This window comes from Solanum verrucosum, unplaced genomic scaffold (assembly GCF_900185275.1).
Source record: "Solanum verrucosum unplaced genomic scaffold, falcon-dt-bn FXZP01000161.1, whole genome shotgun sequence".
Lineage (NCBI taxonomy): Eukaryota > Viridiplantae > Streptophyta > Magnoliopsida > Solanales > Solanaceae > Solanum > Solanum verrucosum.
Genome location: NW_026020127.1, coordinates 208,157 through 225,941, shown reverse-complemented (window position 1 = coordinate 225,941; position 17,785 = coordinate 208,157). Strand labels below are relative to the sequence as shown.

The following is a 17,785-nucleotide window of genomic DNA, read 5'->3' as shown; positions in this document are numbered from 1 at the left end:
AAATTAAACATCCAGAAATTAGTTATCTCACATTTGATATAGGATAAAAAATAACATTACAATCCTGACATAACTCACCATGCGATTTATCCCAACCAAAAATAAATAAATTCATATTAAAATTAATTATTCCTTGTCCGTTATACTAAAGGAGTACAGATTAAAAATCAAAACTACTTTAAAAAAATATTTAAGAGATAACTTTGAACCTACTCAAACTTAAGGGACCATTTTTTTCTCAAAATATTTGGTGAATATATTAATTATACTTTTTCCTTGTCTTTGTTTATGAGTGCATAATATATCAGTTCAGACAGACAAAAGAAGATCTTTATTGTGTGTACTTTAATTAATTAAGAAAGAATAAAGCAGTTTTTTTTCTTGATAATTGCAAAATATTTTAATATAATATAATATAATTGTAAAGTGCTGAATTTATGCTTGGCTCGATGAGAATAATGTAAGTGAGATTCTCACATGTAAATTGTAATATTAGCAGATTTTAGAGTATCTCATTTGGATTTGCTCCCTTCACCTTTTATATTTTTTTATTAATCGGTCGATATTTATTGATTTGATTAATTGAATTCGCGCAGCATATGATATATTAAAAAAAAATACTTTCTACTAAAAAAGTTTTATTTTTAAGATTTTAATCTGAGATCTTTAATTAAGAGCGAAACAATTTTATTTATTAATAATAGTGAAGTTAGGATTTTCATTAAGTTCTCAAAAGACGCAAAGAAGATTCAATATCTATTATATATACATAAAAAATAATTTTAATTTTGAACATATAGTTTACTTTTCATCAAAGGGTTCGAACCCCCTTCTCCCACCTGACTTGACTCTGCTTTTGTCTATTAGGCAATCATACTAGCTACTTACAAGAAATTTCTTTATTTTTAACTCAAACTCAAAAAATTTAATTAAGAATATAAGGATTATATCTATTTAGCAGATTTTAGAGTATCTTATTTGGATTTGCTTCCTTCACCTTTTTAGTAGCTTTATCAGGAGTCATATGGACACTATATATACCCCTAAATATAAATATTTTCTCCATTCTGTATTGATTGTTCACATTATCAAAATTAATTATTAGAAGTTATTATTATTATTTTTTCTCATTTTATCCTGATAAGTAGTTCTTTTTGAAAATATAAATAGGTTTGTAAAATTTTAAAAACATTTTGTATGAAGTAAATTAATAATATTATTCTTCTATTTATGATTTCTTAAGAGAAGAAAATAAATAACTAATATGAAGCTGACATAATACATAATTTGCGCGGCTACATTAATTCTTGCTTATCTAGTTTTTTTGTACTCAAAGTACTCCTATTTTATTATGGTTTGAATTAAGATTTATTGTACTTAACTATAATATAAAATGCTATTACTATATAATATAGCAGGCTATATACAATATGGTGCATAAAAATTGCAAGCAAGCAAACTCATGTAATATGTAGTACATGACTAATAGCTTAGGTTTGAGATAGACATGAAAAGATATTTCACAGAAATTTAAATTTAAAATCTCTCATTAATAATGAATGAATACATATAAAAAAGCAACGAGCAATACATAGACTATTTCAAGTTCTCGTAGAGTCTAGAAAACGACTTACACTTTGAGAAAGGACTACATATCAATATGTATGATATAAATAATATATCTAACTATTTTCACAGCTCGAATTCATAATCTATACATGTTTTAGAGACAACTTTTACTAAAATATGATCTTTATAATATATTTTATTTTAATTTTGTATGGAGTTAATTTCCTTGCTTTAGAATAGAATATTAGGTGACATTCATTATTGCCATTTGACTATGATTATGTTATTTTTCGTATTGTTTTCACTCATTTCATGAATCTTGTGAGATCCAATTGTTGTTTCCTTTTTTGGTTCAAGTCCCTCATTCATTGGATCTTGCCCAACTAATAGAGGAAAATAATAATAATAATAATAATAATATCGTCGTTTCAATTTGTTTGTTTTATTTTAACTTAACATGAAATTTTAAAAAGTATAAGATTTTTTTCATATTATGATCTTAAATTAAATATATGTGAAATATATCAAAATGATCTTTAATTTTATGGCTTAAATATTTCATGTGAAAAGTTGGAATAATAAATTTAAAAAAGTAAAACAGATTAAGAAGAAAAGTATTACAAACAAATTTAATTGGAGGGAGTATTCATAGTATGAATTAAACCCAATAAAATCAATATTTTCTATCTGATGTCTCTAAGATCTAACCAGAACATAAATAATATAAATATTTAGGTCAAATTTTGTCACCTATAAAAACTGTGATGAATTGATAAATATATATTTTTTTTAATTATAAGTCTCGGTTCAAATCTTTCTATATACAAAATCATGACTTTTATTAGTAAAATCCGAATTTAATCAAATACCGAACATCAAGGGAAAAAAAAGGTTTACAACAATTTTGCTTTGCAGCTTCTTCTATTATACTTCGACCAACATATACTCTCTCTCTTTTTCGACTATCATATACATACTACCTGAATAAAACTAACATATTAAATTCAAAAATAGTCAAAAACAATTATATTTAATCATTAAAAGAAGAGACTTTTGCTCTTTCATCTTAGCCTCCACCACGTGAAACCTTCAATTACTAATTATAGCTCATGAAGAGTCTCACACGAGCCATTAGGTCCACAATAAATATATTTAATATAATTTTTACATACATCAACTTTATTTCTGTTTTGAAAGATAAAAAAATTATTCTCGATAGATTTCTTATTCAAGGAAAAAATAATTTAAAATATTTAAAATGATAAAATACTATTTAGAACATAACAAAAAAAGTCCGAAAAAAGAGTAATTGATTAAAGAGTGGATTTTAAAATTCGCATGAATCATGAAGGGCATCTCCAACCCTATACTCTGTTTTACTCTCCAAATATAGAGTTATCTATTTTTTCAAATAACCAACTCCAACCCAATTCTCTATTAATATTTTTCTCTCTCCTCAATATGATATTATTATTTCTATTTCATTCTTATCTTCTTATTTCATAAGATAAATCCTTTATTTCTTTTTCCCAATAATTGTCTCATTTTATGTGACACTTTTTGAATATCGAGATTCAAACAAGTCTATCTTTGACCGTAAATTTTTCATAGATCTTTTAAACATTTAAATTTTTTAATTATTGTAACTTATAGTACTTTTTACGTAGTTTACAAATATATAAATTTCATTTCAAAAAAATTGAAGATTTCATGCGCAAATTCCCGGTCAAACTTGAACAGTTTGACTCTCAAAAAACGAAAAGTGCCACATAAATTGGGACAGAGGGAGTATAATTTTCATGTGATATAAAATTTTATTTTTTCAAAATTTTTTTTAATATAAAATTATATTTTATTCTAAATTTTTAAATAACACAAATTGCAAGAAAATATTATATGATGTACAAATTAATGCATAAATTCAAATAAAAGTGAAATACAAGTACATAAACATTACATAAACACTCAATTTTTGAAATTATTACGTTGCTCCCATAAATGCATTACGGAGTTCAAAATGAACATTTTTGTCCTTAATTTTTTTTATGTGTAGCTAAAAACTGTTCAAATCGAAGATTTTCATCTATCACCATTTATGTCGTTGGAGTTGGAGCCTCTACGACATCTTGAACTGGTGCATTAAGATCACGTTCATCCTTAATTATCATGTTGTGAAGTATAATACATGTAGTCACTTCCTTTTTATGTGTAGCTAAAAAATGTTCAAATCGAATGCACGTTCAACATCTTTTCGACATGATTTTTGTTTCATCGAGAATTAATTATTATGTTATCATATTGTGTATTGTATTTTTAAATAAAAATTTTAATCTTATCATTTTAATTTGTGTATTCTTTATAGTGAAAATTAATAATAAAATCAAATTATATTATTGACGAAAAATAGAAAAAATTAAAATACTATTAGTTCGGGATGAAAGTAGTATAGATTAAATAATATATTTTTTAAAATATTATATTACATTTAAAAAGAATTATGAATATTAGATATTTAATTAATGACACTATATGTAAAATAATATGTTAATTAGAAAGTAATAGAAATAATAATAAAATATTCAAAAAGTGAAATAGAGAGTGTGAATAGTAGTTCTCCAAATTTGGAGAACTACTATTCACCTCTCTAAATACGAAGAATAGAGAGTGATATAGAGGTGGATTGGAATGCCCATTCTCTATTTTTCTCTCCAAATATAGAGAATGGAGAGTAAAATAGAGGTGGGTTGGATATGGTCGGAATGAGTAGCAATCCCTTCCATCTTTTATTTTAGGTGACACTTTTAACATCAAAATAATTGATATTATTTTCTTGTATTTAGAATTATATTAGATAACTTAAAGATCTTAATTATATTCTTCATACATGATTAAAATCATTTCTTTATATATACGCTAGATATTGAATATCTTTTGGCTAGTATATGTATCTACTTTTTTACATTTTAAAAAAATTCTTATGTGTCCGCTATTGACAAGTTGACGTACATAATAAGTGTATTCAAACATATAAAATACTCATCTTCAGAGGCGTATCTAGGATTTGGAGGTCGTGGGTGTCATATCGCCCAAGTAAAATAAACGGGTCGGTTCCTTTAATTTTAGGTTACAATTCGGGTTATTTATCTTCTTCTTTTTTTTTTATAAAACAAATTAATTAAACATGCATGTTAGTAATATTTTCTTTTAGACATTCTAAGATTAGAGATAACTAAACAATTCAATTTAATTTTTTTGGAATTAGAGGCCTTATTCTCAGGAAAAAAAAAGATTTTCCACATTAAAATCGAATTTGTATAAACCATCTAACAGTGTTAACTTAATAAATTCATATTTCATTGTCTTTATGAGTTGTTGCATATATATAGTAGAGAAAGGATAAAAGATTGTTTCAACCCAGCCATCTTACTTATCAAGAACGTGAAGATCAGAAGAACCTTAAAATTAAAAGAACTCTAACATAATAATATTCATCATTTTTTACAACTTGTGTTTAAAAAAAATACAATTTAAATATATTCGTAGTAATATTTATGTGATGTTCATAATACAATACTCATTAATTAATAAAGAATATACACGTAATACTCATATCAAAATATCAATAATTAGTGAAACAATAAATAAAAAAAATTAAGAACTAATTACAAAAAAATATAAAATAAGAACCAATGAATAAAAAGACAAAAAAATGGAAAGAAAGAGCTGAGAAGCCTTTTCAGTTCATACAAGAGCAATCCAAATAATAATAATGTTGAGAGCGAGAATCGAATCCGCCTTGCGGGTGTGGAATTCTGTTTCTTTTGCCAACGGCACCTATCACCATTTTATTCAATGGGTGGCAAATTTAATTTATATCAATTTCTTATACATATACACATATATATACAAAGTTTTAACTGAGATCGCTGGGTGCCGTGGCACCCCCACACAAACATATAGATCCTCCCCTGCTCATCTTTATAGTAGAATACACTATATTCATGCTTAGCAACAAAACTAGAATTTCAACTAAGAGGTCTGTTATTTCTTGATTTTTCAAACTGAATAAGTATTGTTAGATAATTATTTTTAATATAATAGAAAAATAAAAAATATATATATATATTTTTAGTAAAGACAAAACGTAAATAGAAACGGACGATGAAAAGATATCCACCACTATAATCATGCACATAATAAGTGTATTTACGCGTATAGACGAAAACCTTAAAAAAACCATTGAATTTCACACGCAACGCACGCGATCTCACGTGCGTAATTGACTGTTCATTTTGCATGCGCGTTTGTGTGTTTTTTTTTAACTTAAATTGTGTCGTTGAATTGACTCGTGGACCAAGATGATCTAACGGTGGAGATCGTACGACAAAAAGTACTGTAAGTAATCGTAGCCGTCGATATGTTGAGATTTGTGTGTCCCTTAAACCTGGGAAATCCGACAATAAGATGACATGTCGGGTAGTAGGGTAAGAGATGACATATATGAGTATTACTCAGTCCATTTTTAATTGTTATACTTTTCTTATTTAGTGTCAAACGATAATAGTTTTAATTAATATTTTACGATGTATTTTTTCATTATATTGATATACAAAAAATAGAATTTATATTTTTTGAATATCTAAAATTTTTCTTTAAAATATCAAATTAATGTAATCTAATTTAAATTGGAAAATTAGCCAAATTAACTTTTGAAAAAGGCAATATGACAATTAAAAATGGACAGAGGAAGTATTAGGAAATTATCAATTATCCATACCTAAATTATACGTCCCAGTTTCTTTGTTTCATAATAGTTGATTATTATAATAAAAATAGTTGTTTCATACTAATTGTCTATTTTACTAAATCAAGAAAGGATTAATTTAATTAATTTTTTATATTATTCTTTCAATTAATTCTTTTTGAAAGTATTCACATTTGCTTGTAAAAATTTCAAGAAGTTTCTAGGGGTGAATTAATAAAATTATCTTCTTATTTATGATTTCTTAATATGCGTGTAAAAAAAGAAAATGATCAACTAATATGAAACATAAGCAGTATAATTTACCTTGTTTATAGTAATTATTTAATAATTAATTAAGGTGTAAGAGGTTGCATATAGTAGGCGTGAGAAGAGAGATAATGGTGAACCAGAATAATATTGGGGAGAGTTGATAAAATAAGACATGACGTAAATTGAGAATACAATCTTAGATAGCTGAAGAGTATGAAGATTACAAATTAGAGTAGAAGGTTGGTAGGGTATTAAGGGTTGTCTCGCTTTTCAATAGAATTAGGCTTGGTGAGAGTGTGGAGCATAATGTTTGTCGCAATATTAGCCTTATTCATATAGTTTCTTACTTTTGATAGCTGTTCATCTATTGTGCTTCAGATTACATTATTTTGTTATTGTTCTTTTTCAAAACTACGTATGTTAATTTGATATACTTGAGTTAAAAATCTTTCGAAAATAAGCTTTCAATCCTCATGAGGTAAAGATATAATTTACATACATTCAAACCAAAATTGATTGGACTCCATCATCACTTTTAAGTCTCAATCCCTTTATGAATAATTTATTAAATACTTTTTGTGAATTGAAAAAATAGTTCAAATGTCGTTATAGTAATGCAACCAACCAAACGACAAGCATACTATTTAATTTAAAATGCATGCATTATATTATTTATTAATTTGAATAATATGTTAAGCCAGACAAAACCAACTCATGCCACGTGGATAATAATGAGCTGGAGGACATTTATTGACACGTGTCATGAAGAGGCTTGTGGGACCAGTGAGAGAGATTTTGGTTTTTGATTATTTTTTTTTTGTAAATCCACAGTTTGCTACTGCCTATTTTTGTTCTACGATTACTTCAAATTATCTTTGTGATTTTAAAATTATTTATCATTTCAAAAGTTTAAGATAGAATTAAATATTTCTTTTTAGCAGTAACTGTGGTTGATAAATACAAATACTTTAGTAGAATAAATATTTGATGAATAAAATTATATTTATAACAAGAAAAAAAAAATTCTCAATTAAGTTTTTGAAATTTTTTTTACAAAAACATATGATAAATAATTTAATACGGAGGGAGTAATTTTTAAGGAAGAATTTATTGAAAGGTGTATACGTAAGGGGACCAAAGTTTAGCTTTTTGATTGCACAATATATAAGGGACCACTAACATGTCTTTTTCTCTAAAATAAATGTATGTATAGATAATAATAAGAAGGAAAAAAACAGCTCACTTATATTTTTCCAAATAAATTGAATATTTATATCAAATTAATAAATATATATTTTATGTATGTATACACACTCCACTATATAGTATAATTTAATAAAAGTACTCGATGTAAATAGATTTTTACGTTGTACGAGCCTCTCCTTATAGATAAGGTTAAAAAGTTACAGTATAGTGATATTTATAAGATTTTTTTTCTTCATATAATAAGTGTGAGTGTAATTTTCATTGTACAAGGAGATGAACTAACACTCTTATATTGAAAAATCACATTTTATAAATAGATTTAAGAAGAATAAATTTAATTTGGAGTGTGTATTTTTTAATGATAATAGATCTAGATTGTCAAAAAGAAGTTTTTAGAATTATATACTTAGTTCATTTTGAAAAATTCAAAAGTCTTTTCAAATTAATTTGCAAAAATAGTGACCAAGAAGAGGAGGCTATTCAAAGTTGGACAAAAGCACAAGTGTTATTGGGCTGGGCCATGTGTGATGAACTTTGATTTGAAAAAAGTGAACTAATGGGCCCTATTCTAAGGGCCCATTGGCCCCATGCCAATATGCCATCACTTGTGTTCCTATCATTTGCAATTTGCAAAGATAAAAAGAAAAAAGTAATTCCAATGTGGCTTGTTCAATGGGTTACTAGAGGTAAAGCTAAGCATAGAGCGTGCGTGGTACGCTTTTGCCCTTCGTTCGTCCATGAAGTTGAGGTGACATGAAAATCGTAATATCTTGGTGTTATAGGTTAATGTCAAAGTAATCACTATCTTTTTTTTGACATAATTTATAAACGACCTCTTTAACTTGATTTAAGTTGTCATCTACGTCCTTCAATTTTGGTATGCAAAAGTAATTCCAATGTGGCTTCTTCAATGGGTTACTAGAGGTAAAGCTGGCGAAAAATATAGAGCTTGCGTATACACTCTTGTCCTTCATTCGTACACGAAGTTGAGGTGGCATGAAAATCGTAATACCTCGACGTTATAGGATAACGTCAAAGTAATCACTATTTTTTTGGGCATATTTATAAACGAGTCCTTTATTTAACTTGACCTAAGCTGACATGTATGTCTTTCAATTTAGGTATACACAAGTAGATACTTAAACTTGTATAAAGTCGAACAAGTATTAACATGCATCCTACATGGCATCCTACGTGTCAATTCACATGAGATACACTCGAATTAATTTGTATTATACCACGTAGAACTCGTATGTTTACTTATTCAACTTTATCAAGAACAAATATAGGGGTAAGACACAAGTACCCCTAGACTATGACAAAATTTCAGAGACGCATTTTAACTAAACTAAGGTCTTATTACCCCTTTGAACTCTTTTTTTTTTGTAATTTTATACGCCTTCTGACTTACGTGGCACACTCCGTGACTCCACGTAGTTGAGGCGCGTGGGAGATGTTTGGATGCCATGTAAGTCAAAAGGGCATATAAAATTACAAAAAAAAAAATGCTCGGAGAGATGATAAGACTTTAGCTTAGCTAAAATGTGTTTTTGGAATTTCGATGATCGACTAGGACTACTAGTGCCTTATTCCACCAATAGAAAAGAGCTAAGGAAAAGGACAATCTTTAGACTTGGCTGCTGCAGTGCACCAGAGTCTTCACAGGGTTAAGCTAATTTCAGCTCAAATTTCTCTGCTTTCAAATCCCAAAGTTATCTTTTCTTTTTCAAGAAAATTCATGTCACCTCTGTCTATATAAAGTGAAAAAAAACCCAACCCCTCATGTTTTTTTTCCTTCATTTCTTTCTCCTTCATGTCTTGACTAGTGTCTAGTACTTTGTTCCTTTTATATAGTGGTGTCAAAATCTTGAAAAGCTCATAAAACTACAATAATTGTGTTTCCAATGTCCTGAGCTTCTTGAAAAAAAGAAAAGAGTTAAAAAGACATGATCTTGGTTGACATTTTAAGTTCTTGGTTAAATGGTGTCAAAATCTAGAAAAGATTATAAAACTACCATCAAGTGTCTTCCCAAGTTCTTGGAAAAAAAGTGGATATAATTTTTGTTGGTTTTTCACTCTTTTAGTGCTTCATTTTGGATTTTGAAAAGCTGATAAAACAACCACAACCTCCCTCTCAATTTATTAATTTCTTGAAAAAAGGAGTTAAAAAGACTTGATCTTGGTTGTTTTTTTAAACATTTTTAGTTTTTGGTTTGGTAATTATAATACCATAACTATCTTCCCAATTTCTTGGTTTCTTGGAAAAAAAGAAGACATGATTTTGGTTTGTTTTTGACATTTTAAGTTCTTGGTTATAAATGGTGTCAAAATCTTGAAAATCTCAAAAAATTACCATCAACTGTCTTCCTATTTTGTTCGAGTTTAAGTGTCTGGTTGAAGCTTCGTGTAGTAGAAGGGTCTAGTTGACAATCCGAGCTAAGTATAAGGCTTCCACCAAAAAAGACATGATCTTGGTTGTTATTTAACATTTTTAGTTCTTGTTTTGGCAATTGTAATACCTTTACTGTCTTCCCAAATTCTTGAAAAAAAACAAGAGTGAAAAAAGACATGATTTTGATCGGCTTTTGACCTTTTTTGGGGTTCTTGATTTTGGTATAACAAAAGAATGGGAGAAGTGGAGGGGTGGGGCTGGCCACCATCACCAAGTGGATCACCAATGTACACAACAAAAGATGATCATTGGACACATTTTGACAATTCTGTTAATGCTGTTTCTTTTGGTTTTGTTGCCACTGCCATTCTTATTTCTATGTTCCTTGTCATGGCTATTTTTGAGAGGTTTCTCAGGCCCAATTCACCAGCTTTATCGACGTCCCGTGGCCGGAATCTTGGTGACATTGAATCCCAGATGAGCTTCTATGGAAAACTTGGTCATCAAACACCTAAAGTAAGTGTCTTTAGCTTGAATTTTTGGTCTAAAAAGTTGTTTTATGAGGGTAATTGGTAATTAATATATATGTTGTATCTGTGTCCTTGTAATTGTTAATCAACAAGTAAATAATCACAGTTAGCTCAAAGGCAGAGTTAGGATTTCGAGTTTATGAGTTTTGGATTCTAGAAAATGAAAGAATATTGGTTTCTTGATAAATTGTTTATACATTGAATCGATTTTTAAATACAAATGCAGAAAGGTAGGAATAGAAATTTAGTTAGTCGTAGTATTACTCTTGTTGTTTCTTGTCTTTCGATTTTTGTTACTATCTGTTGTTTCTTGTACCTCGGTTATCGTAGCATATTTTGTTGTAGTTGATGCTCCTTTTTTTCATATTGCTTTTTCCGAACTGTGTCATGATCTTTTTCCGAACTGCTTTGAATTGCTTTTCCTTGAGCTGGGGGTGGGTCTATCAAAAACAACCTCTCTACCTCCCAAGGTAAGAGTAAGATTTGCGTACACTCAACCAAACCTAGACCCCATTTGTGGGATACTAGGTTTTACCGAACCTGTAGGCGAAGCTCTAGCTTTTCCCCTGAGTCAGGGCTTTTCTAGTATCTATAACACAGCTAATCTAAACACAGTCAGGACACTGAAGCTAAGTAGTAACAAAGTAGTTCTGCAGCAGTATCTTACATTAAAAAAAACTGCAATTTACTAACTTCAAGAAGTTCAACATTGCTGAAACTTTTTGTTTCGTCGAGTGAGCAAGACTATCTTGGTGAATGCAATTAGAACCGGCTGCTATGCACCGCCTAAGCACTCAAGGGATTCGGCTTAAATGTCGAGTTTGCATTCCTTTTCAGCCTAAAAGGAAGGTGAAGTGACTATCATCGGATAGTCACGACTCACGAACACTTAGAGGTATATATGAAGTTAAAGTGAATCTTACTATCTCAAGAAGCTTAGCTTCTTAAAGAACTCTTAATAAAGAAAGCAAGCCTTTCAAGTAGGGCTTGAAAGAAGGCAGTTAATCTGATCAGAAGATAAAGAATATAGATGAGAAGATAAGGGGTGAAGGACTTTTTAAAATCCGATCAGTGTAAACATGATATTAATTAGTCTTTGTTGCTTAAATGTCGAGTTTGCACAGACAATCTCTCTTCCATATCTTCATAGTAAAACAACAATCTAGGAACGTTTATGATAATGAAAAAGGAACAGATAGAGTGGAAGGGTCCAACGACGTTTGTTTCTCTTGGTTTCAATATAGAAATGAGAGCAATTTGAACGGATGCCTTTTTCCGTTGTTGAATCAGCCAAGTCAGTAGCCTTTCTTTTATACGGGAATGCTTTACTTAGTATGTCGAGGGTGGATTAATGAATGGCTGCTTTAGCTCTATCGAAAGAGGCCCCTTCTTTAAGCTCTGCAATGGAAGAATGCCCTCACCCGATATGACCGATCTCTTGTTTCATTTTGTGCTTTACACCACACATATAAGTAAACAGATGAGTCTTCTCAAACTGCAGATTTTCTTAGGTGTATTCTTCACATAGTTCAATTTATCTCTTGCTTCCAAAGTTTTTCCTGACCATCCAGGATGTCTGTTGTGGTTACATGAACCCCGGTGGTTGTTTGTGTGAACTATTTGAGTAATCACCAGTGTTGTCTCTGATTGTGTTTCTACCGCCTACAGGCTACAGGCTTCGATTGCACCCTAGAGCTACCAATAATAACTATTGGATTCTTCCCCGGTCTCCCAATATCATTTCCATAAGATTAGTATTGTGAAAAATGCGGAATCTAACATGGATTTGCAGTCATTCAAGACTAGATAAGATTGAAAATGACCACATTCATCAAAAAGTGCATGTCGCGCATCTTGAGGATACAATGAGAGAAGTTATGGTTTGTTGTTATAAGGATGTGGAGTATTACCTGACTTAGATAGAGGAAAGTTTGTCTCGAAAGACTTACAAATCCTTGGAATCAATACAAACTTGGCTATAGATAGGATATGATGGAAGAATAAGATCCTTATTCTGGCATAACTAGCACATTTCTCAGTGTTCATCCCTTTATCCTTCCCTACTCAAGTAGTATGCTTTAATTAGTCTGATTGAAACTCGTGATGTGCCCTTAACTCACACATCATGAGATGCACTCTTAATACTAAACCAATGCCCTTAGAGGAGGGGGAAGCAAAGTGTCATCAGTCATATACCATGTACCAATTCTGAAGATATGGCAGAGGCAGTATATGGTGAACGGTGAACGGGGTTTGATTGGATTTCCTTTGCGTTGTGTATTTGTACTAGGTGTACAGGAAAAAATAAATATGTATATATATATAAAACTTGTTAACGGGTTCAGCCTAATGTCTTTCTTGAGCCAAGGGTCTATTGAAAACAACTTCTCTACCACAATAGGTAGGAGTAAGGTCTGCATATACTCTATTCTCTCCAGACTCCACTTGTAGGATCACATTGGATATGTTGCTGTTGACGGGGTCAGACTACCAATACTATTGTCCTACATTTGTGTGCTAAATAAAACAAGATGACCTCTAATTTTTGTCTAGCTATGATTTGTTGTTTCGACATCTAATCAACTCGATGTTTTACAATCCAGAAAGATGGTTGCTTCAGTACTACTACTAATTCTGTTACATGACATGATCAAGTCTGGCTTGCTTGGTTTGTATTTCATTAGTTTCTTGAAAGATTTATTAACAATGTGATTGTTGATTAGCTGATGATGTGACTTGGCTTATGGCTTTAGGTGTCAACGAAGGCTCGAGAAGTTTCAGTGTTGATGCCAGGAGAAGATGTCCCTACTTTTCTAGCCAATCCTGCTCCCGTACCCTGTCCTCCTGAACGCGATCCATGGCCTCTCCATCAACAGAATTCCTTGCCCGGTCTCTTGAACTTGGACTCGAATGCACAATAATCCTAGCTAGCTCAATTTGAAGGCAATAAACATTCAAAATACCAAAATGATGGAGTTCACCAATTGGTTTTTTGTTCCTCCCCTTGGCTCCTTAATTTATTAATGTACATATAGCATTTAGGTATTGGCTTGTTCAAAGCTTTTCTTATCTATTTAATTGAGCTTGAGGGTTTTTCTGAAACAGTTTTCTACCTTCATAAAATGAAAAGTTTGTGTACCTTTTTGGCTTTTTCAGATTGACGACCGTAATTGTTGTTATAATTGTTTTTCTTGTCTATGACTGGATCCCAAAATTATTGACCATTTCATTGTATTTTATGCAATCATACAAAAGTACCAGTGAGTAGCAGAGGCGAATCGAAGATTTTATCAGTTATGAATTTTAGAACAAAACATATTATTGGATCAGAATAAGATTATTTATATGTAAAATAATTTTTTTAACACAAATACAAAATTTAGATCAAAATTATTGAGTTTTGTTGAAATCGTAACTGCCTCTACTTTGTCTTTTGCCAAATTTTCTCATTCTTTCATTAGGTCATTTGAGGGTTGTTGAGATGAATATAGTGGCATAAAAGCTACCAGTCATAGTGTGAACCTGCCCCATGGTGACAACTGACAAGTAACAACTACTCTTCGTTTTAATTTATATGACACATTTTGGATTTTAAAATTCAAATAAGTCTCTTTTTTTATTGTAATTTTTTTTTTATATATTTTGAATTATCAATTATTATGATTAATAGTATTTTTATGTAGTTTACAAATATATAAATTTTATTTCAGAAAAATTAAAGATTTCATACGCAAATTTCTAGTTAAACTTAAACTGTTTGACTGTCGAAAAATGAAATGTCATATAAATTGAGACAAAAAGAGGTTTTTTTTTGTTTTTTTTTTCTTGGGACAAAAACCAGAATTTTAACAATTGAATTTTAGAATATGATATGAAGTGTTATAATTGGATTCTAAATTTAATGTTTGTATATATTTAATAAGTTTTTTTAAAATATAAAAATATTTGATCAAAATCTATTAATTCGACTAATCAATATCCGTGCTTCTAGCTCTGCTCTATTTCCATATGGTATTTAATATTTAATTTTGTGACCTGATTAATATCGATTCACTCCAAGTAAGATTCATTAAAGGAGAAAGTGCCTTGATTTTGTACTCTCGAAACTCAAATTAAAAATTTTTAATTAAAAATAAGAGATAATATTCATTCCACCGCAATATTGACAATGACAAGTCATAACTATTCAATATTAGTCAAACTTTCCCAATGCACAAACTGTGTATCAAATATATATAAATGCGATCTCATTAAGTTTCCCTTTAAATGTCACATGCATCTCCTTGTTAGATATATCTTCCATTTTATTTTATAAGATAATGTTTGATTGTGCGTACACATATTTTTTTTAAAGTAATACTCTTCACACACATGAAATGTATAATTAATATTTATGATCATTTATTAGGTCATGATGAATAAATTAATAATTTTTGAGTTCAAGTAGAATTAGTCATATATATTTTGAAATAATTATTGGTAAATATACATGAAAAATTTAAATAATCTTAAAAATTTATTTGTAATACATGAACTTCAAAAAAAGCAACATATGTTCTTGAAAAACAACGTCATTTACTAGGTCCTCACGAATAGAGACAAACAAATTTAACCCAAACAAAGTTTGTCACACATATTTCAAAAAAATTATAGACTAATACTTCCTTCATTCCATATTAATTGAATTTTTGAGCTTTTTCATACCCTTTAAGAAAAGTAGATTAAGACATAAATTGAACATAGTTTTCCTTTTTTACCCTTATTAATTATTGTTAAATTTATGATTAAAATAACTAAATATTAATTAATCACTAATTCCAATACTAACTAATGAATGGTAAAATTGGAAGAACACTCTAAATGTAGTCTTAAAAACTGAACAATGAAATTAATTTGAAAAATGAAAAATGTCTCAACAATTTAATCAATATGGAATGGAGGGAGTATACATGAAAAATTGAGATAATTTAAATTTTTTAGTTTATGACTCATAAACTCCATAAAAGCAATGCACGTACTTTGTGGTCTTCAATATACCTAATATTTATATGATGACAAAAATTTGTCATTAAAAAATTATAAAAATGTGTCATTCGTCTTTCTTAAAACTAAATAATAAGAATAATACCAAACAAAATGAACCATAAACAAAAATAACATAGATTAATTAAATATCCAATCTAACATTATGGTACAATTTTTTCTCAAGAATTATTAATCTCCAACTAATTTTTTTATTTTTATTTTTTAAATAAAAATAAAACATTCTAAGGTCACAAGTGGATTTTCAATAGATTCATTATTTCCATTTGTCAAAGACCTCTTGTAATTATTATTATTTTCTCTATTACCATTTCCAGCTTCCGCCGGACTCCGGCGCCGGTCACCCAATTCCGATCTCACCCTTCCCGGTGACCTACCGGATTTCCTCGTAGACGGGCATCGACTTATGCTGTTCCTCGTTCCTCCGCTAATTTGATCTCCACATATCACCGGTGACCTTGATCTCCTACCTGAACACTCACCATTATCTTTTCTTGATAACCCGCCCATATTCTTTCCTGACCCAACCCGACTCGGAGAGTTATTCCGGGTCTGACCCGACCCGGATAGGTGATCGAATTTTCTAGCTGGAGATGTGTTACGGACCTGACCCAACCCGGATAGATGATCAGACTTTCTAGCTGGAGATGTGTTACGGATCTGACCCGACCCGGATAAGTTACCCGATCTTTTGACTGGAGATGTATTGTTCCGGTAATTTGCTGGAGACCTCTGCCGGATGTCTATGATCATATCTTTTGAATTCGACCCGACCCGGATAGGCCTACCGAGATCTTTGATCGTCTCTTTCGTATCTGACCCGACCCGGATGCTCCTACTGAGTTCTTTGGTCATCTCTTTCGGGTCTGAACCGACCCGGATTCTCTTGCTAGGCTCTCGAGCTATCTCCTTTTCATCCGACCCGACCCGGGAGAGTTCGTCTTTAGGATTGAAAATTCTTGCGATTTTGAAAACATGAGTATCATGAATGTTATGGGACTGATTTTTTTCGATAGAGAAATTTTTTTCGAGAATATTAATTTTTTCGTCATTAATACTATGGTTTATGGGGTTATTGATAATAATTGGAGTTTCCGATAGAATTTCTTTGACTTCTTCTTCTTGTTCAAGAAATGGAAGGGTTAATGGTGGAGATCTATGAGTAGTTGAGATTTGTAATTTGGTGTTAGAATTTGATGGTGTTTTTTTAGTAGAACTAAGAACACAACCCATTTTTTTTGGATGATCGACAAATTAAAGAAGAAAAAAGTTTGACGATGCAAGTGTTGCTTGAGCTTATAAAAAACAAGTAAAATTTGGGCGAAAACTCTGAGACTATATATTTTTTCAGGTAGAGTGACTCGATTTGATCGATACATAACCTCGTAATCTAACTCATATTTGAGTATTGATGAAATAATGAATTGGTGATGATTGAATAGAAGCTTGAAACTTAAAACTTGAAAGATGAAAAAGAATTGGGAGGGAGTGAATGGAGGGAAATGGATGAGAATGATAGTCAATGAAGTGTATCTATTATTATATCTATATAATTTAATTATTATTATGTATAGACAGGTGGGATGATATTGATTTGCATTAATTGCATGGGGTTGGCAACAAATAACTAATAAATGAATAAATAATATTAATTTAAAATGAATCTAATTTTATTTCATATTTGACATGTCAAAATATTTTTGAGTTATTTTTATTTTAAAAAAATAAGTTTTTTTAAGATGATTCAATTAATATAAAATGTCATTTGTAGAACTTATTTTTATACTTTCATCAGATAAGTTATTTTCTTTATTTTTAAAAAGAATTATTTTCTGAACAAAATATTTTTCAAAAAATTTAATCTATTAAACATGAAAAAAATTGAAAAGTATTATTGAACTCAACCTTAAATGAAGCGTAGGGTTGGGGAATGGGGGTAGGGGTAGGGGTAGAACCATAGGAGATGGGGAAAAAAATGAAGAAATTAAGTGTCCATTTAGGGAAATTTGTATTGTCTCTTCAAATTAAGAA

General features: G+C 29.9%; 2 protein-coding genes across 2 annotated transcripts; one reads left to right on the top strand and one right to left on the bottom strand.

Moving 5' to 3' along the window:
* Positions 1-10,338: 10,338 nt before the first annotated feature.
* LOC125825990 (uncharacterized) lies at positions 10,339-13,759 on the top strand. Its single transcript, XM_049505283.1, has 2 exons — positions 10,339-10,697; positions 13,465-13,759. The coding sequence occupies exons 1-2, from the start codon at positions 10,416-10,418 to the stop codon at positions 13,630-13,632; spliced, it is 450 nt and encodes a 149-aa protein (XP_049361240.1). The 5' UTR covers positions 10,339-10,415; the 3' UTR covers positions 13,633-13,759.
* A 2,199-nt stretch (positions 13,760-15,958) lies between these two features.
* Positions 15,959-16,987, bottom strand: LOC125825899 (uncharacterized). Its single transcript, XM_049505194.1, has one exon. The coding sequence runs from the start codon at positions 16,985-16,987 to the stop codon at positions 15,959-15,961; it is 1,029 nt and encodes a 342-aa protein (XP_049361151.1).
* Positions 16,988-17,785: the final 798 nt, after the last annotated feature.